Source organism: Leptosomus discolor, chromosome 4 (assembly GCF_034619465.1).
Source record: "Leptosomus discolor isolate bLepDis1 chromosome 4, bLepDis1.hap2, whole genome shotgun sequence".
NCBI lineage: Eukaryota > Metazoa > Chordata > Aves > Leptosomiformes > Leptosomidae > Leptosomus > Leptosomus discolor.
Genome location: NC_141394.1, coordinates 73,960,273 through 73,978,221, shown reverse-complemented (window position 1 = coordinate 73,978,221; position 17,949 = coordinate 73,960,273). Strand labels below are relative to the sequence as shown.

General features: G+C 38.1%; 1 protein-coding gene across 1 annotated transcript in view; it reads right to left on the bottom strand.

The window, feature by feature from the left end:
* The window catches only part of POLN (DNA polymerase nu), an 82,584-nt gene that overhangs the window by 35,461 nt on the left and 29,174 nt on the right, over window positions 1–17,949 (bottom strand). The window contains exon 15 of the mRNA XM_086464833.1: window positions 62–119. Within this exon, the coding sequence (XP_086320959.1) occupies window positions 62–119 (58 nt within the window). The remainder of the gene's footprint in view (window positions 1–61; window positions 120–17,949) is intronic.

Genomic DNA, 17,949 nt, shown 5'->3' with positions numbered 1-17,949 from the left:
TATAACTCAGTAAAATAGTTAGATGAAATTACTTTTTCATGTTAATAAAAACATAACTTACCTTTTATGTACTGTTTCTTTGTAATTCTAACTGGATGTTTAGAGATACCTTGAATGTTCTACAAATAAGAATAATAAAAAAGCTTAGTAAGTTAAATTTTATGGAAATATGTTTATGAATAGTTTATAAGCAGCATAAGAACATTAGTGATAATAATGCCAAGAAGTTTTTCCCATATAATGAGATTAATCACTTTGCCTTTCAAAGGAATCTTCCCACTTCTGCAACTATAGATACTATTGAATATTTGCTCTTCCTTGAAAATTGGAAGCTGGTAGACTTTCCAAATCCTAATCTCTGGATGCACCATAGAACATAATTAGTAACCCAATAAAAATAATTTTCTTCTGTATTTTTTATGCATGGTCCATTACTTTCAAGAAAAAAATGCATGTGAACCCAGTCTTAAGCTAAGGGAACAGATTCCTCTTCAGCCTCTAGAAATTTTTCTGGTATCTACTGCCACTTTTTTGAAATTCATGCTAAAATAAAAGAAAGAGCTCTTTATTAACTACAGCGTGTCCGTCAAGGTTAACAGTGAGAACTCAGCTTATCAACAAACATGCAGGACTAGGAATAACAGATTTTTCTTTAAAGATCTGGGTTCATACACTTCCAGTAAAGCACAAAAGATGACACACAATAGCTTCCTTCTGTTATTTTGTGTCACTATGACTTCATCAAGAAAGGTAACATACAACAAGACATAAGCTGTATCAAGCTCAATTTTCGTAACTCCACACAATTATTTTGCAAGTGGCTCAGGAATCAGATGAACATTCTAATGTTATACAATACTGTGAATTCAGCAGATGGGAATAGTGCTATACAATTTCCAAATCAGAACAATCATTTTCTATGTAATTTTGAACTCAGAATTGTTATTTTAAACTTAAGAGGGGTGTAATCAGACTGCAAAAGCTATTGAAATTTAAAGCAGAAGTAAAAGAACAAAACACCCAAAACAGAACAGTATCATTTCTAGTCTTAGTATCACCCTTAAAGATCTACAATTACATGTATTAAAGCTGAACACCCGCCACAGCACTATACAGAGAGAGACAGGGAACTACTACATAATATTTTCACAACATGTGTAAATGTAGGAACATTGTAAACTAGGAACACTGCTCTCAATCCATCAATATGAAGTTTGACGCAGAAGAAACACTTGTCATCTTTAATATTTTATTCTTCACTTTCTAGAAACATTTAAAAATATAGTTGTGGCAGTGGTTATTGTAATGCTATTAACCTATTTTGAAACAAGTGGTTATTTAATCTGTGCACGAAACTAACATTTCTGTTGATAACTCTTGATTCCTATTGATAACAAGTGCTTGTTCACATATGCAGTTTAAGGGACCATGGAAGCTAGTAGATCCTCAGAAGTTTAGAAAATTAAGTCCTTTATTACATACCTGGACATGAATTTGGGAGCCTAATTTTACACATTTAAAAAACAAAGTTATAATATTTTAATTCTGACTTGAATAATTTTAACAATAGAGATCATTGTATGGACTTTTCATTGGGCTCTATGCTGATATTGACATGTACTTAATAAGATAACCTCCAGCACAGGCTAAAGAATTGTTTATAGTTACTCTCACTTAATATTGGTCCTTAACTTCTTAGCTTCAAAATCCTGAATAAAGTGAAATAAATAAAAATCTATTTCAAAATCTACCTACAATGGTAAAAATAAATTACTATATTGCCATCTTGTTTCCACCGGCAGCATATGCAGAAAGTCTGCTTTTAATGCAATTTTAGAAGTGTTACTAATAATTCTGAAAAACACTAGTAAGTAATTGCAAGTCCAAAATGTACTTTCACTTGTAAATTAGTTAACAACTCATAATTTGAATAAATCTTCTGAAGAGAAGTAACTCAAGTAACATGAAAGTGGTAATGCTCATCTTTAAACTATTGGAATAGCTTAATAGACTCCTCCCATCAAATTTTAGAAGTCTTTAGGCTAGCCATTGGTCTAAACTAGCTCTCTAGAATCCCTCTATGGTCAGTAGACAAAGACAGGAATTTCCAGTGAGTAGTTCAATCTATCTGTATGTGACATACTTACACAAATTGACCTAAGATTCCCCTGGAGATGATGATTTCTAAGATTTAGATTATCATATTTGATTAGATAAATATACTTTAGATATTTAAAAGGATGGAGAAATGAGACAATTTCAGAAGAGTCTTCCGAATGGAAAGCTTTCCTCTGCTTGAGTTGAAAATTATGTGACAGTTTCATTGTATCAAAGGTGGAAGATTGATGTGGCTTTGGTAAACGACTATTACCACCTCGAACTACATAATACAGCCTGTATTTTCGCTTTTATGTATTTATTTTAAGTATATTTCTGCAAAACCTTCACAGACCCAATCTGAGATATGTCTGTTATCCCTTATTGTTAGAAAAGGGCACCCACATCTTGTTAAAAGTTATAGAGAAGCAAAATTGCTCTCTCTGAACAATTATGCTCCAACAGACAAGAAGGAATATACTTGAAATTGTGTGATGGAAAAACTGGTCGTGAAAGTTAACTATTAATACTTCCTCTCATTGTTCTTGACTGGAAAAAAAAGTAGTCAAGCTATTCTACTGGATGATTAACAAGAAAACCCTAGCACTGGTTAAAAAAACAAACAAAACAAAACAAAAAACAAACAGTAAAAAAAAAACAAAACTAACACCATAATCCAAAATTCTTTTCCAGAGGTTCCAATGGAGAGAACAATAGATGAAGGCAAGATCCCAGTTTCAATTAGGTTTGAAAGGCTGTGATGATCAGGGGAGGTTCCTGAGTGCCAGAAGAAAGCAAATGTCACTCCTTTCTTCCAGGACAACAAGGAGGATGCAGTAAACTACAGGCCAATCAGCCTCTCCTCAATTCCTGGGAAGGTGACGGAGTAAATAATCCCGGAAAACATTTGCAAACATATTGAAGTCAAGAAGATGATCTGGGGTAGTCAGCATGGATACAAGGGGAAAATCACACTTAACCAATGATAGCCTTCTGCAATGAAGTGACGAGCTCGGTGCATGAAGGGAGAGCAGCAGATGTTGTTTACTTTAGCAAGGCTTTCAAAACAATCTCTCATAAAAGCCTCATAGACAAGTTGATGAAGTACAAGATATATATGGACAGTGAGGTGGACTGAAAACTGGCTGAACTGCCAGGTTCAAAGGGTTTTGATGAGTGGCACAAAGACCAGCTGGAGGCCAGGTGCTAGTGGAGTGCCCCAGTGGCCACTACTGCTCAACACCTCCATTAATGACTTGGATAACAGGACTGATGGCAACCTCAGCAAGATGGCAGACAATCCAAAACTGGAAGGAGTGGTTGATGGATCAGAAGGTTGCCCTGGTATTCAGAGGGACCTCAAGAGTCTAGAGAAATGGGCTATCAGGATCTCATAGAGTTCACAGTCTGGAGAGCAGCTTGGCAAAAAAGGACCTGTAGATCCTCGTGAAAAACAAGTTGAACATGAACCACCAATGAGCCTTTGTACCTGGGAACGCCAACAGCATCCCGGGCTGCACCAGGAAAAGCATCACCAGCAGGTCAAGGGAGGTGATCCTTCCCCTCTGCTCAGAATGCCTGATGCATAAAGAAGATGGAGCCAGATTCTTCTCACTGGTGCCCAATGACAGGGCAAAAGGCAGGGGTCATAAACAATTACAGGAAATTCCATTTAAACATAGAAAAACCTTTTCTGCTGTGACTGTGGCCAAACACTAGAACAGGTTGCACAGAGGGGCTGTGAAGCCTCCATCCTGGGAGATACTCAAGCCCCAACTAGACATGGTCCAGAGAAAGTTGTTCTAGTGGACCCTGCTTGAGCAAGGGGGTTGGACTAGACAATCTCTAGAGGTCCTGTCCAAACTCAACTATCTTGTGATTCTATGATTCTGTTTCTATAACACTACTGTAATTGATTAAACCATGTATCTCCATGCCAACCCATTGACTTCTCTCTACTTCACATGATTTCCAACTGAGATAGAATTGAAGCCTTTAATGGTGTGGCAGTAGAAAGCCATAGAAAGACTGGTTTCATTCCCAAGCAAATTGTAAAATTATTTTTTTATTTCATATATATAAGGTACACTTGTAGCATAACATTCAAATTCAAATATTAAAGACAGAAACAAATATTTTGCAGAAACTGTAGCCAGCTGGTGCATCACGTCTTAAAACGCCAGCTCTGAGAAAAAGAATTGTATTGTCTTAATTATGGAAAACGCATGCAAAAATGTACATCTAAGCTTCATCAACAATTTTGGTAAACCTGCAACACAATTAGTAAGAACTACATGATTGTATAAATGGAAAATTCCATTTTTTATGGTTTTCATAGAACCATACAATTATCTAGGTTGGAAAAGACCCTTAAGGTCATTGAGTCCAACCCTTAACCCAGCACTGCCAAGTCCACCACTAAACCACACCCTTAAGTGCCACATCTACATGTCTTTTAAATACCTCCAGCGACAGTGACTTAACCACTTCTCTGGGCAGCCTGTTCCAACGTTTAACAAACCTTTCAGTGAAGAAATTCTTCCTAATGTCCAATCTAAACCTCCCCTCATGCAACTTGAGGCAGTTTCCTCTCATCCTATCACTTGTTACTTGGGAGAAGAGACAAACACCCACCTCACTACAACCTCCTTTCAGGTAGTTGTAGAGAGCGATAAGGTCTGCCCTCAGCCTCCTCTTCTGCAGACTAAACAATCCCAGTTCCCTCAGCTGCTCCTCACCAGATCTGTTCTCCAGGCCCTTCACCAGCTTCGTTGCCCTTCTCTGGACACGCTCCAGCACCTCAATGTCTGTCTTGCAGTGAGGGGCCCAAAACTGCACACAGTATCTGAGGTGCAATCTCACCAGTGCCGAGTACAGGGGCACGATCACCCCCCTACTCCTGCTGGCCACACTATTGCTGATACAGGCCAGGATGCTGTTGGCCTCCTTGGCCACCTGGGCACACTGCTGGCTCATGTTCAGCCGGCTGTCGGCCAGCACCCCCAGGTCCTTTTCTGCCAGGCAGCTTTCCAGCCACTCATCCCCAGCCTGTAGCGCTGCCTGGGGTTGTTGTGACCCAAGTGCAGGACCTGGCACTTGGCATTGTGGAATCTCAGGTCATGGCTGGTAGAAAGCTCCCTTAACTACTGTACGCTTTTTCACCTTTTGTTGTCAGTGAAACCCTTTTTTTTACCCCACTACAAGCATTAAATCATTAAAGATTAAATTTCATAATACGGTTATCAAACCTAAAAAACCTTAGAATCCAGTCTGCAGTAAAGTCACTTTGGGTAAGCTCAGACTGGCTGTCTTTCTCCTGGGTGTCCAAAGCTGAAACCTTTCTTTGGCAGTGAACCTGCCACACAGAGACCTAACACTCCATCAATTCATCACTGCTTTCACAATTTCAGTTAATTGACTCATTTTCACAGAATCTAGATGGCTGTTGGATCACTACTTTTTCGTTAAACTCCTTAGAAAACATCACGCTGGAAAAGCAGAGAGCATAGGCATGGCAGAAAAAAGGAAAACTCACCAGAAACACTAGATTAAGACTGTACATTTTGAAAAACAGACTGCCGATTTCTTTCCTCATACCTCCATAACCTGATTTTTTTGCCACTATAATCTCTTCTGACTGATGATCCTGATGCATTCTACTCTGGTGTTTTAGCATAGGTTAGAATTCTGTTTTCTTGCTTCTGAAAATACTTCTATTGAAAGTTGTTCTACTTTTCTCTGTTATTTCAGGTGAAGACAGTGTGGATTCTAGCCTATGCTCTTAGCTTCTGTATACAGAGCCATTCAGAAACAATGACAGACCTCACTTTGGCAAGGAGATTCTGAATTGATGGTCTCTTGATGTCTCTGTGAGAACCCCACAAATGCAGCTTTCTCATACAGCATTCAAGACTTGCAGAAAGGATGCTCTAATGCATAAGGAAAGTCTTTGTATCAAAGAAGAGAATTATCAATGAAAACAAAACCTAATCAAAATCCAACAAATAATATACAGTTCTGAGTTTCTTCTCAACCAGTTATACTTTCTGTTCCATTTTTGGCATCTGAAATTCTTCATCTACATTTGCAACTGATTTTTGATTCTTTCCTAGGTTAAAAAAACTTTATTTCGGTTCTTTCAAAGGATTACAGTATACAGATATATGTTGGATAAATTACCTTTGAAGTCAATATAGTTAGACCCCACCTGATCACAGAGGCTGGTAGTGCATTTTAATTGTTTCTTACTCTGTGTCAAGTAGAGTTTTAATCATTTCCTCAGTTATTTATATTAATTCAGCTAACCCATACCTCCTTCTTTCTCTCCATATACATTTTCAGTAGCATAAATTGCTTTTTTTTGAGCAAATAACCTCAGTCAACCCCAGTAATTCCTTAGAAATAGGTGTCTATATATGTATACAAAGGCATCTACAGCCATATGTAAATTCTTTTTTACTAGAAACTGGCTCATTAATCTACTAACTGCTCAGACCTGCATTTCTAAGTATCTATGGAATATGTTGTCTGAAGACCTACAAACTGCAGGGAGGAAAACAGAAAAAAAACCCAGTAAGTTACTGAAATAAATGGGAATGCATGGAGGTAGCTGCAGACTATTCAACAGACATTTTATTCTCATTAATACCTGCACTGATCTAAGGGCTTATTTAAAAATAAGAGCAGAGACAAAACTTACTGCTGAGATAAGAGTATCCATTCATAAAAGTATAGAGTATGTACGTGTCATGAGGGAAGATCAAAAACAGCCAAGAAGATAGACTGAACAGATGTAAGGAAGCAGTCAGACCAGGTAAAGCTATAATGTATATATCCTTTGATGAGGCAACTAATCCACCTGCTGTTACAGTGAGGAATGGTGCCAAACACTAGAGCAAAATAAAGACAATAGAGGGATTAAATACTGTTTTACTGTGGTTACCAATGCCAGCAAATAGCAAAAATTAGTTGTGTTTGTTATAAGCAATAATATTTACTGGGACTGTGATCTTGTCAAACTAACTAACAGCTGTTCCTTCAGGAAATCAATTATTTCCTAATACTTGAGAAAAACACAGATTTTCTCTTCTGTTTAAAAAATGTTCAGAGCAGTGAAATTTTACTTTATCTCATGAAATGTAGCACTCCAGCAAAAACTGAAGCATTTTAAGTCCAAAAGTTTCTGGAGTTTATCTTACTATCTTCTTCTCCAGAAAGTTTATGAAAAGAATTAGGCCACAACTACTCTTTTTGAACAAGAACTCAGCTCTACACAATGAAACACAAAGTAAGCTTTTAAATTCATGGCAACTATTTGATAACTAGCACTGTATTACTTTTGGAACAGAAGTAATACTTCAGTCATTATAATGAGAATAGATAGGTAGATGACAACTCCTTTGAGCTTTATATTATGTATTTCTAATTACTTTTTAATTTTTATTCTTGTAGTGGATTTTTTCCCGTTTACTTTTTTATTAAAAATTTTTTTCACTCCTTTTCCTGTTTTTTTCCAGTTGTCTTTTCTTGCTCTACTTGGGACTGCACCTTTTGATACATTATGCTTTCATAGTTCAGGTAATCAATTTGAGAAGAAATGCGAGCACAGGTTCAGTAAGCCTGTTCCATAACCATCAACACTCTGCTCACTCCTCTGTTAAAGGCCAAAGCTGCTGGAGAAATAGCAAGGAAAACTGCACACTGCCCAAAGTAGTATTCTTGCAATCCAGAACAAGACTTCAAGTCCTGAGGGCTCTCACAAATTCACACAATTTGTCTGGCAGCTCCAAAGTTGGTGGCAACTCACTCATGAGAAATTATACAGCAGAAATATATATTAAAAAAAAAACCTTCATGATTTCCTCTTTTGGAAAATTGCCATATTTAATTATTGTCCGTAGCAGCATTTGTTTATTATTGTAAAGGAATAAACAGTTCTTTTCTGTGACAGCTATATGAAACACAATTTTAAGACAGTCTGATCTAATTTTTAAAATACAGCATGTAGCTCAATAAATAGAGAAAATATGAAAATGGACAAGGTCATCATAGCAATACCAGCCTGGTATGTACGTGTATATGCATTCCTAAGCAAATCTTGACTTGTCTGCAATTGCCACCTAGTGGCCAGTTAAAAATTAAAGACATGTATTTTCCTTGTCAAAAACCACAGAATCATACAGACCTCTGGTAAAGATTTCTTCAGTTTTAGTACTAGTTACTGTTTTTCAGCAGCAAACAATCATTCAAATGCACAGGTAATGCACTCCCCTCTTGCCTTACCCAGCAGCACAGGATTATGAAGATGTCAGTCAGGTGGGAGACTTAGTAGTAATCAATCACCTTCCCACAAGCTTCAGCATCTTTCAAAGTGAATACAAAGGAAGAAGAAAAGGGCAACCAAAAATACTGACTTCTTCCTTTAGAGAGCTGGCCATAAGAATAGTTTATTTGATTTCCTATGACTAATCCTCTTTCTGACACATTCTTTGAAATTTAGACCTGGCAAAGACCTCAGGTAATACAGTAGCAGCACAGGAGAAAGGACTCGACGAGTGATTTTTAAAAGAACAAAAAATGTGTTACTAACTTATTGATTTGACATGTTCTGTGACAAATTATTTTGTCAAATCATGCATTCAGCCCAGATGCTTGGTTCTACACTGCCAGATTTCTAACCTTTGCACAGCAAGCAAGGCAGTTTGTATACAGCAGCTCTACGCATCTTTCAAAGAGACAAAGACTGCTTTTGTTTCCCATATATAAACTGAACAAATTTAACTGCTTATTTAATTTAATTTTACTGAAAGAAAATTATACTCAGAACATAAGCTCTCTTAAACTAATGTTCACTAAAATGGGAGCTATTAAACTCTGGGATGAACTAACTCCAAGAAGATATGATTTGGCTTTGGTGTAAAAACAATGCTAAGGCATAGAGATAACAATCCTTTGAGTGGCAGTTGGAGCCAGTAAATATTGTACTAGTTATATACTAGCTGCACATTATAGCTTTAAAGTAAACAGTGCCAAGAGAATATTGCCCAAAGGTACAAATACTAGACCTTTAAACACATAAAAAATGACAAGATTTCCAGATTGGAGGAATTCACTTTCTAAAGAAAAGATCTAACAGGTGTAACCCTAACTTACAAAAGGGTAAAATTTAGCATCTCAAACAAGATTGTTCCATATACTGAGGAATCTACTGAGCATATGTTAGCAGGGAATTCCTCTTAAAGGCTACAAAAGATTGTGAACAGGAGGCTGATTGGAGGAGTTAAAGGAAACCTAAATAACCAAGGTTTCTTTCTTTTCTCACAGTGAGGAGAGGACAATTCTTCATTTGATAGAAGTGGTCCTTAACTATAAATTTCTAACAGCCACAGCCAGCAGATGATTATGTTAGTATGTGAGAACTAAGGACAACAAGACCACGTGGGATTCAGCAAGACAACCTCTGTCCTATTCTGTCCATCTTCGCTGATGCTTACACAAACCATCTTGGTTTTTTTTTCTTGTTGTTGTTCCAAACCTGAGAGTGCATCCATCTTCAAAACTCTGGGTGAAATTTCCTGAGGTTTTATGAGAGGATGCTCAGGAAATAAAGAATTGGTAAATTTTCCACTCATTTACACAGAAAAAAATAACTGTCAGCAGAGAAAGTTGAATGCAATAGGGATATAGAGCTACAGAGATGATTTTCCTGATTTCTTTGGGATGCCATTGACAAAGCTTTTGAAAATCAGTACTGAGAACTGGACCATTCAAGAAGTCTCTTTTGCTGTACCTAACTTTTGATCTTCCCCTGTAATCCATTCTCTTTTTTATCATTCTTCATTTCTGTCTCTTCCATTTTTTGTCTTGTCAGAACTCTCAGATTTTTTGAAGTAATTTTTGCTCAGATACAGAATGGGAGAAGAAAAATGTACAGGAGAAGAACACTGTATAAAGGAGAATCGAGGAAATTACATGCCAATCCGTCTTATTTCAGTCCCTGGGAATGTTATGGGATGAATCCTCCTGGGGGCAAACACAAGTCAAATGAAGCACATGATTGGGAAAAGCCAGCACAGGTTCATCAAGGGCAAATCATGCTTGACAAACCTTCTATGCCTTCTACGACAAAGTAACCTGCTCAGCTGATGTGGGGCAAGTGGTGGACATTGTCTACCTGGATGTCTCCAAGACTTTCGATAGGGTTCCCCACAGCCTCCTCCTAGAGAAACTGACGTGTTGCACTCCAGACAAGGGGTCCGTGTGGTGGGTGGGGAACTGGCTGACAGGCCGCGCCCAGAGGGTGGTGGTAAATAGCTCCTCTTCAAACTGGCAACCTGTCACAAGTGGGGTCCCCAGGGATTGATATTGGGCCCAACACAGTTTAATATCTTCATAAGTGATCTGGGTGATGGGATCAAGTGCACCCTGATGAAGTTTGCTGATGATACCAAACTGAGTGGGGAAGCGGACACTTTGGAAAGGAGAGCCACCCTGCAGGAAGAGCAGGACAGGCTGGAAGAGTGGGCTAACAAGAACGTTATGAAGTTCAGCAAGGACAAGTGTAAGGTCTTGCCCCTGGGAAAACATAATCCAGGAGGGCAGGCTGGGATCTACCTGGCTGGAAAGCAGCTCTGTGGGAAGGGACCTGGGGGTCCTGGTGGACAACAAGCTCAATATGAGTGAACAGCATGCTGCAGCAGCACAGCAAGCCCGCAGGATGCTGGGTTGTATCAACAGGGGCATCACCAGCAGAGATAAAGAAGTCATCATCCCACTCTACTCAGCACTTGCCAGGCCACACCTGGAACACCATGTGCAGTTTTGGTCGCTGCTGTGCAAAAAAAGACGTGGACAGGCTGGAGAGGGTCCAGAGAAGGGCCACAAAGATGGTCAAAGGGCTGGGAATCCTGCCGTATGAGGAAAGGCTGGGGGAGCTGGGTTTGTTCAGCCTCGAGAAAAGAAGGCTCAGGGGAGTCCTTATCCCCATGTTGCAGGATTTAAAGGGTGGCTACAAAGAAGATGGAGCCTCCCTTTTTACCAGGAGTCACATGGAAGAGAGCAGGGGTAATGGGTACAGGTTCCTCCTGGGGAGATTCCAATTGGACACAAGAGGAAACTTTTTCCCAATGAGAACAATCAGCCATTGGAACAATCTCCCCAGGGAAGTGCTGGATTCCTCAACATTGGACACTTTTAAGATTCACCTGGACAGGGTGCTGGCCCTCTTGTCTAGACCGTGCTTTTGCCAAGGAAGGTTGGACCAGATGATCCTTGAGGTCCCTTCCAACATGGCGTTCTATGATTCTATGGCAAAATAAACTATTTAAACACTTTTGTTACACTAAAACATAATGAAACTTATACTGAGACCAGAATTAGACTAAATTTTGTCCTTACAAAAAAAGGAATTCAGCCATTACAGGATATGCGAACACTTCTCACTTTTCAGCACTTGTAAGCAAAGACATAATTTGTGTGCCTGACCTGAGTTTTGTTTGGTTTGTTTGGTTTTGTTTTCTTTTTTTTTTAATTGTCCTCTTCCTTTCTCCAAGCTTTGAGTATTTCCTCAAAGTGTATATCTAAAAATCCCACTAATGAAATACTTCATATGAAGAATAAAAAAATCTTCCAGCAGAATTTCTAAAATCTTAATCAACTCACAAGAGGTACCAACAGACAACTTCGTAACAAATAGGCACACAAATATCTAAACTAATCTAAAGATCATACATGTGGTTCTACACATCGCTGAAGATTCAGTCTGAGCTTATGGTCTTACAGGTGAGAACAGTGAAACAATGTAATTTGTACATAATGTATTAAAATGTGGTATCCTCGAATTTTAATGAAACAAGTGGAACTATGCAGTGCCATCATCTCTCTAGCACAGGAAATTTTTACAGGAACTATTTTCCTGTAAAAGAACAAGTCTAAGCTTCTCTGAGGAGCTTCTTGCCAGATACTAAAGGAGAGTGAAGGAGGAATTCAGCCTCCACAGTCAATATCTCATAATGTGCTAAAAATACTTTAGCTGATATTATTCTGAGTTGTATAGAATGTTTAATTTTTGAGCTGTTAATTTTAATTCCTCTATACACTTCTATGCTTATGTTTAGTTTGTAGGAGAAATATTACAGACTCCCTCTTATCCTGCATAAACAAAATGCAAGCATTTTGTACATTGATTACCGCATAGAAGCAGATTTATACTGGTTATACATTATCTTTCTTTAAATAAGATATAGAAAAACTATGTATACAAAGATAATCCCAAACAGAAGAGAAGTTACACATGATTGAACTGCTGCTCTTATTACACAATTGCAGCGCAGATGATGCTCCAAGCTTTACTGAGCTAAATGGAAAACATTACTCTATAAAATGTAGTCCATGTACTGGATATACCACACTCGCCATGAGATTAACCCATTTGTACCAATCATGAGCATTACTACAGAGAATGACAGAGACATGCATATATCATAGAAAAGGATACTATGTGTACTCGAGATGCTAAGAGAACAAGGGTCTATCATGCAGAAAACATTTCTGCATTTGGATATTAAATCAACACGATGATGTTCTGGAGCATCAGGCATGGGTGTTATGATACAACTAACATTCTATTGTAATGTTAGTGTAGTGCAAATTTTCATCATGACTGCAATTGAAGTAAAGTCTTGTCTACATGCTCATTCACTCATTTTTTAAGTAAAATTTCCCTATCATAAAAAAACCCGTGATGAGTGAGGAAGAAAGAGAGGAAACAGAGAACTTCTTTCTCCCAGATTGTAAATAGTGTTTCATTAAATGCTAAAGACTTCACTAAAATATACTTCTAAAAAAAAATAAATAAACAAGAGATCGTAAAACCCATCAAAACTCTAAATACTCATAAAATGAGATACCATTTTAGTGCTATTAGTGCAGTCGTAATCAGCATATGACCCAAGAGTATTGGAATAAATACACTGAAAAGAAACATACATTCTGAAAGCAAGAGAGAGAACACAGACCAACCATTACAAACAGCATGCGTGCTCTGACTTTCTCTAATAGCATATCAGCTCATTTGAGTGATAGTTGTTTGTACTGACTAGAAAATATGACACTGTCTTGCTTTGATGCAAAAGTCAAAGAAAATGCATAGACATTCTCATCTCTGTTAAGACAACCTACCATTATAGTGAAGCCCACATCAGAGCATACTTACCTAAAAGTGATTTTGTTAGATAGATGACATTATAGAAGACTTTTGACAAGATGTTTTATATGAACCTGTAATATGTCTGACTCATCTCTATCCCCAGTACTTTCTAATAAACATACTTTAACAAAAAAAAAAAAAAAGAAAATGCACTCAAGTAAGATCAATGCAAATGTAAGACCCATACTGTCTGTCCATTTTAAGTCAACATTCATTTCAGTAGGGCAGTGCACAAAAACTATATTCCTAATAGTGTAGTTTCAAAAGCAGTCAAGGCATTGGTTCATTTCTACAAAAAAAAAAAAAAAAGGAAGACGTGATCACATCCCTGCACCCAGACTTGGTCTCCGGCTCCTTACATTGCATCAGCCTTGCCTAAGCCTTCTAAAAGCTGTGTAGGAAAAGGACAGGGGGAAAACAGGGCACTCCAAATTTGTACACCACCACTGAAATACCTTGTAGAACATCCTGTTTGTTGTGGAATCCAATTGTGACCGTAGACTACAAACTTTCAGAAAGAGTATTAGCAGTATCACAGATCAGCCTGTAGCCTTAATGAGGCCTGGGACAAAATGCCTGAAATTTGAGAGCTGTCACAGTAGTTTTGACAGCACAATTCTGACAGTCCACCTTGCCTGGTGTGCGCCTGTGGGTATGCTAAGGATGCAAAACCCACCGGGATAGTGTTATGAAAGGGAGACAAGCAGGCAGTGTCTCATCCATGCTGTCCATAAACGATCCCAAAACTTCCAAAACTACATGTGAGTTTTATCTCAGAGAGTATTAGACCTTTCACTCCAGAAAACAGCCCGGAAGGGAAGTAAATACAGATACAGTGTGGATAATCAGAAAAACTGGTTTGCTAATTGAATTGACAGAACAGACTTATCTTTGATGGCAATTGCTCAGTCGGGTCTCTTCTATAAGAGTTTGTCTCTCCCATTAGAATGAAAATCAGATAGTAATTTATTATTCATATTCCACAAAACTATTAATAACACATATTTTGTAACAAACAAGCATGCAATTCTCTATCATGCATTCACTATCAGAAAGCATTACTTATATATGTCGGAGAGACTGAGGCATATTCAATATTTCAGGGGTTTTGTGGGGTTTTTTGAGCACATTAACATTCAACATACCCTAATTAGTTTCTCTTTCAAATTACATTCCTGCTTTCCAAATTAAAGGCTAACATGCTTTTTTGATTGACAGGTTAAATGGGTTTATTTCTTTACCTTTTTGGACAAGCTGGTAAAAGCATTTTTCCTGGGAAGAAATAGGAGTGCTCTTTTTTTTTTTTTCACCTAGTCTGAGAAGGTAAAAAAAATTATTTATCTTCAGCATAACTTTCTGTTACTACAAGGAAGGAAGCACCCCCTGAAGCCCACCACTTTATGCTTTTTAGTTTAATGATACAAATGTATCATTAAACTAAAAAGCATACTTCAGAAGTGTAAACTCATTAGTAGCATTTCAGTTCTCTCTGCTGGAGAAGCCTGGAGGAAACAAACCTTAATACAGAATATCTGATTCTAGCACTGAAGTTCACATCTTAAACCAAATTCTACCATCCAATCATATGCAATCTCTGTATCTCAAGTTAGGATTTCTCTTTGTTCATTCCAAATGAGGCTTGATCTTAATTGGCTTTATGACTTTCCACCCGTCATGACTGACTTTTCCTTTAAAAGGTGAGAGGCTGGGAAGTGGCATTTCAAGGTAGGTTTGGAGAACATAAACAAAGATTTATGAATGTAATAAATATATTTAATAGGAAGCTATCTATGAGCAATATAATAAAGGAGTATCCTAATGTGGACAAGACTAATATATTTATACAAAAATTAATTTAAATTAACATATTCAAACAATAAACCTAATTAACTTCCCCTGATAGTCATAAGCAATCTATCACAGAGTGGAGAAACTAACTAGCCTGTGGATATATTACAAAATAATTTGACAGAAGAATTTTAGGGTTTATATTTACTTTTAGGTTTCAGAGACACAGGTTCTCATGGAGTAGCAAATAGTTACAATGCTATAGCAGGAGACTACAATATCGAATGTGTCGCTGTTTAACAATGTACTATGTTATTATATAACACTGCTGTTTGTGAAAAATGCATGAATTATGCAGGGCACATATTGCAGAAGAAACCAAATGAGAAGAAATGGAGTACTCAGTTAAACTAAAATAGACGTATACATGGAGAGCCACTGAAGTAAAGTTCTACCAAGAAACCCCCTCTAAGTTGCTGCAACACAGAAGTCATAAAACTTTGTGTGAATAAGCTTATCTATGAAGAGAAGCCCACATAAAGCCAAAAATATACATCATCCATACATCAGATGTAGATTTGCCTGAAAAAAGATCACAGAAGAGTTTATCTGAAAAAGAAATCCTGCTCTGTACCTAATGTCTGGTCATTTCCCCTTATACCTATGAGTAAATCCCTCTCGGACTCCATTTAATGCCTTAAAGGAAAGGGGACAGATAGATCCGTTACCTTTACAAAACAAACGTAAGATAAAGAAACCTTTGTTTGGAACCCCATCTCCCACAACCACTGCAGTAAATGGGACATTTTTTTCTATTTGAATTCTCACTTTATCTGATATACACTTATCTTTTGCTTTAATCACTCCTTAAAGCATTTTAAAACACAGGTAAAAATAAACTATCTCAGCAAATATTCAGCTAAAATTTGACATAACCTCATAGTAACAGCAAAAATATCTACATTATTTATGATTTCTGGCAAGAATCTTCCCAATCCTTTAACACCTAGTAAAGTGACTGGGCACTGCGGTATATCTTCTATATCAATAAATGATTCAGAAACAGATGGTATAAGTTCCATAAACATTTCACACAAAAAAGGCCATGCCAATGTTTATCCTTATAAGGAAAATCCAGCCTTAGGCAACCCTGGATGCTAACTTTAGCAGCATATTTTGGAGAAAAACAACCTTTAAGAAAAGTAGATTGCATGTCATTTTTAGCATGATGAGCCTAAGGTCACCTTGCATTGTATGTGGTTGTTCAAGACAGCTGTCTGTTCAGCTCTGACCTGTAAATGACTGTGCATCACATCAGAATATTTAGCAAACTGTGACCTTCATGATCATCTTTTCCATTCTCTCCCATCACTTTCCCTGATCTGGGTGCATGAGAAGTGGAAGCAGCAGTAACACTCCTCCATTCCATTGTCAGTTCAGAATCCTAGACACTGGGTTTTACTCAGCAAAAAGGACAAGCACTTCCTATAAACTGTTTGATGACAAATTGTATGGAAATATGTACCACGAGGGTAGGAAAATATAAATGAAACCCAAACTGTGAAGATAGGTAGAAGAGCTAAGGAAGTCACCAGTATTGTGAGGATGAGAACCTCCCAGGACAGGTTTCTGCCAGAACTCCAAAAGTCACCATACCAGTCAGGACTCGCAAGGAGCCACATGAGCCCACCCATGCAAGCTGGTCCCAACATAACCATTATGGCTAACATCTCTACTCCTAGATAGAGCCGTGGAAGACCGTGGCCTTTCTCCCAAGACTGCAGAAAGTTTCTAATCCCATTTGTACCCATGATGCTTAAGGCTGGTACCTGCACAGACAGATAAGCAGTACTCAAACCTTCATGAATAAGAACTGAAAATACTTTTGGACACAAGTTAAAAGGACAGTGGCCTTATGGATTCCCTCTAGCCTTCACGAGCCAAGTCCCACTTCTGCATCTATTCTCCCTCTCCCACAGGGCCAGAGGTCAGGTCTTCGCCAAGAAAGGCCACAATTAAACTAAACAGAACATTTCTACAGGTAGGCAGTCACTCCTTTTCTACTGCTATTCCCCCGCCTATGCCTTGACTTGAGCCCCTGAAGCAGTCTGCAACCCTGTCTCCTCCCACACCAGGCTCTGTACACTCATCCACGCAGCTATGGGCTGCGACAGAACTGGAACACAAAAGGCCTCACCAGTCCCCACAGTCAGAGGTCAGTATGCTTCCTAAATTCCAGGTAAAATGGTATAATAAAATATATTCAAATATGCCCTTAAAAAGGCAACTTTGGAAGAAAAAACAAAACAAAACAAAACACAAACACCAAGCCTCTAGTAGTCAAGAAAGTCAAATAAAACACATTCCAGCCACAAGCACGTACATGGAGATCATTATAGTCAAACACAAGAGAGGAAGCACAAAGAGCCCAAGTGTCACAGCCATACAAGCATCTGGCAAGACTTCCAGAGCAACAGCATAGCCAGTTTAGCACTTCTGAGGCTACATTTGGCCTGAAGCCAAACTCCAGAAGAAAAGAGCTTCCGTTTTTTCATAATCCCCAGGTCACCTTCCAGGGCTCACGGTTCCTTTACAAGAAGTGGTTCATCAACACCAGGAATTCATTACAAAGAAATATTCAGGGGAAGTCTAGAGGGTGCATACATGCCTCACAATTCTACTCCTCTACTTCAGGTAAACTTCAGATAATAATACTAAATTCTGATCCACAGATAACAGAAAATATTGATAAGAATAACTGGTCTAGAGTAAAACACCCATTTAATAAGCTTTTTCTGTTCATCATTTACATACAATATGGCAACTGCTAGAATTAGATGAAAACTAACATTTCATGT